At 54.9% G+C, this 3,852-nt stretch overlaps 1 protein-coding gene across 4 annotated transcripts in view; it reads right to left on the bottom strand.

Moving 5' to 3' along the window:
• The window catches only part of SLC2A7 (solute carrier family 2 member 7), a 25,051-nt gene that overhangs the window by 1,601 nt on the left and 19,598 nt on the right, over window positions 1-3,852 (bottom strand). For all 4 annotated transcript variants that reach the window (XM_037730892.1, XM_037730893.1, XM_017503279.2 and 1 more), the window contains 2 exons: window positions 3,364-3,439; window positions 699-826 (listed from right to left, as the gene is read on the bottom strand). In XM_037730892.1, the coding sequence (XP_037586820.1) occupies window positions 699-826; window positions 3,364-3,439 (204 nt within the window). The remainder of the gene's footprint in view (window positions 1-698; window positions 827-3,363; window positions 3,440-3,852) is intronic.

Raw genomic sequence — 3,852 nt, forward strand, 5'->3', positions numbered from 1 at the left:
AAAGGGTGGGCCAAGTGGCTCAGGCCTGTAATCCCAGCACTTTTGGAGGCTGAGGCCAGCAGATCACCTGAGGTCGGGAGTTCAAGACCAGCCTGACCAACATGGAGAAACCCTGTGTCTACTAAAAACACAAAATTAGCTGGGTGTGGTGGCGCATGCCTGTAATCCTAGCTACTTGGGAGGCTGAGGCAGGAGAATCTCTTGAATCCCGAAAGTGGAGGTTGCAGTGAGCCAAGATCACGCCATTGCACTCCAGCCTGGGCAACAAGAGAGAAACTCCGTCTCAAAAAAAACCCACTTCTTAGCCTTTTGATGATAGGGGTTTATGGCCTCTGTGCCCTGAAGGTGCTGAGAGCAGAGTTTATGAGCCCATCTTGTCTTTGGAACAGAGGAAGGAAGCCACAGGGATCTGCTCCCTGGCTTGTCTCCGCTTGCTTTCTGCTGCCTTTGAGCTCCCCAGCCCAGGGCCCCTAAGCCACAGCCCTTTACAATTCCAGTGGGGATCACCCTTCAGTAACTGGGAAACCCGTGTCTTTATAGGGCTTGGAGGCAGTGGGGCCACGTGTGTCTGTGGCCCTTGGAAATGTCTGAGAGTCCGTCCCCACCTTGCTGGATTGGAAGATGTGCTTAAAGGAAGGGAATACGGCTGACTCCCTGGAGGACGGGTGGAGCGGGCTGGGGAAGGGGCCCCCGCTCACCTGGATGGATGGGAACAGGAACCCCACGATGAAGTTGGTGAACCAGTGCACCGCGCCGTCCACCATGAACGCCGCCCGCCGGGAGGACTGCAGAAAGATCTCGGTCCGCACCACCGAGGGGACCGGACCTGGAGGCCAGAGTGCAGTTTGGGTGGGGCGGAGAAGGACCCTAGGGGTCCCCCAGGGCTGGCGGGATGCGACCCACTCTGGCCTCAGACTAGGCCCCTCAAGAGCCCCAGCTGGGATTGGGGACTAGAAAGGAGCCCTGCCTTTACCCACAACACCGGGCCATGATCAGGGCAGAAGAGTTAAGGTCCACTTTGCAAAGTCTGGTTAGACAGCCTGGAGTTGGATTTCCATTGCTGCTTCTTCAAGGCTCCGTGAAGGTTTGCAGAAAGTAGACGGATGGGAGACTCCGTGGGAGCAGCGGGAGTGCGTGGACTCCAGCTCACAGGCCGCTGGCACGGGCGTCACTCCGACTTTAGGGGGCCGAGGGCGGCAGAGCGCAGTGAGCGCTCGCGCTCAGGAAGTGCCGCCCTCCCATGGCGGGTCTGGGTATGGCAGCACCTGCGGGTTACACCTTTTCTCGGGGAACCGTCTTTCATTATCGCCTCCTTAAGAAGGCTTGTCTAAAATGTCTAAAGCCATTTTTGTTCCCTAATCGCCACTCCCATGAAATTGTAGGTCCTGTGTATATACATAACCGCAGCTTTACACAAAGAAAAAGAGTCTGTCCCTCTTCCTCCAAGCTTCCCACCATCGGTGGGGGTGGTGAAATGGCCTCATTGAAAAGGCCCCCGTCTCAATGATCACTTGAGGTCAGGAGTTCGAGACCAGCCTGGCCAACATAGTGAAACCCTGCCTCTACTAAATATATAAAAATTAGCTCTGCATGGTGGCGTGTGCCTGTAGTCCCAGCTACTCTGGAGGCTGAGGCAGACTTGCTTGAACCCCGGAGGCAGAGGTTGCAGTGAGCTGAGATCACGCCACTGCACTCCAGCCTGGACAACAGAGTGAGACTCCGACTCTGGAAAAAAAAAAAAAAAAAAAAAGAAAGGAAGAAAAGAAAGAAAAGGCCCAGTCTCCTTGGATGGATATGGAGAAGAATTCAAAGCCCCTGAATGAAGCTGGGATGCCAGGTGCAAGCTCCTGCAGCCCTGTGAGGAGGGGCCCGGGTCTCCTGCCCCCAAAGTGGATGCTGGCAAGGGATGCCTTCTGTCCTGCCTCCCTCCTCTCTACCACGACAACAGCAGCCAGCAGTCCTTAGGCCTAAGTTGAACGTCAGATCAGCCCATATTTGACCTCACACTTCCCGGCACACCTGGTTACCTGCGTTCTTGGAGAAGCACTATGGCTTGCTCCAGGTAACACACAGGCAGTGAGAGCAGAACGGCTTGGAACCCGGCCAGGCCTCCTATACACACTAGCGCTTTTCCCACGAGGTCCTCCTGCCCCTCCACATTTGAGGCACACAGGGAAGTCTTCCTTCTCGAAATCCCACTTCTTTTTTAAACGGAGCCTCGCTCTGTTGTCTGGCCTGGAGTGCCGTGGAGGATCTCGGCTCACTGCAACCTCCACCTTCTGGGTTCAAATGATTCTCCTGCTTCAGCCTCCCGAGTAGCTGGGACTACAGGTGCCCACCACCACGCCTGGCTAGGTTTTGCATTTTCAGTAAAATCAGAGTTTCACCACATTGGCCAGGCTGGTCTGGAACTCCTGACCTTAAGGGATCCACCCGCCTCCACCTCCCAAAGTGTTGGGATTACAGTCATGAGCCACTGTGCCTGGCCTAAATCCCACTTTTTAAATACCCTTAAATACGATGATTTGGTCTCATTCATGTGCCTGACGAGGCACAGTCTAAGCAGGTATTCTGCCAATGGGTGTTGAATGAATTAATACCTTCATTTTGGTTTATGGACAGTGCTTTCAAAATGAACATTCTTCAGGGAATGTTACTAGAGCCTTTGCAGCCAGAGGTGTCTTTCCCCAGGCAGGGAAAAGGAGGTTCAGTTCTCAGGACACATGGGGAAGGATTCTGGAGTCTCAGAGGCTGCCGGAGAGGTGGGCCTGGTTGAAGACCCAAAGCCACTGGCCGGAGGACACTGGGGACAATAAGGGACTGTAGCTGGTGGTCAGCAGAGACAGAAGGCAGTTGAGCCTTGGGTGTGCTGTGGGCTTGAGGCTAACGTGAGTGTCTGGAGGGTATGGATGTAAACCATACGAAGTACCCCGGGGGATCTGCCTGGTACAAGCAGGCAGGATTCACAGATGTGCTTAGTGGAAGGCGAATACAGATGACTCCCTGGAGGCTGGGAGGAGCGGGCTGGGGAAGGGGCCCTGCTCACCTGGATGGATGGGAACAGGAAGCTCGAGAAAGCTCATATCCTTGTTGGGTACCAGACCTCAGTCTGGACCCCTTTCGGAGCCACAGATGACGAATGGGGCACTGGCCTGGCTGACTGGTTGGCACTTAGTAAACACTGGTTGAATGAATGAACACGGCCTGGAGTGTCATGGAGGCTTAGCCTCTAAGAACGGGTGGGATCTGTACGAGCACGGGGACCAAGGACGTCTTCACTCAGCACATATGTGTCAAGCACTGACTGTGTCAGGCCCAGGAATGGACCAGGGTGGTCTGGGCGGGGGGCATGCAAGTACTCACTGGGCCCAATGGAATGTCCCACGATGTAGGCAAAGACACAGATGATGCCGAGGTAAGACAGCTCAGGGACCCTGTTCTGTGGGAGAGGCAGGGCTGTCTGGGCTGAGAGGGCCTGGCTGAGGACCTCTGCAAGCCTGAGGCCAGGAGCCCCATGTGCAGAGAGGTCCACTTGCGGGTCCCACTTTCCTGCCCCAGGGAGGAGCCTGCCTGGATGTCTGGACACCTACATGGGCCTCAAGGGCTCTGGGGGCAAGAGAGGCAGGCCAGTGAGAACCAGGCCCTCTAGCCTCCCGCAGAGAGCTCCCTCCAGCCTCACCTGATGAGAGTCACAGAGGACGAGGAACACCTGCCTTTTAGCTATTTTCCTGCCAGGTGCTACTCTCTGCACTTTACAAATCACAAACATTAGCTCCTCTAATCTTCATGATGCCCCTCTGCCCTCTGAGTGACTCTGTGATTTTTTTTTTTTTTTTTTTTTTTTTTTTTTTT

Source organism: Cebus imitator, unplaced genomic scaffold (genome assembly GCF_001604975.1).
Source record: "Cebus imitator isolate Cc_AM_T3 unplaced genomic scaffold, Cebus_imitator-1.0 Scaffold15, whole genome shotgun sequence".
Lineage (NCBI taxonomy): Eukaryota > Metazoa > Chordata > Mammalia > Primates > Cebidae > Cebus > Cebus imitator.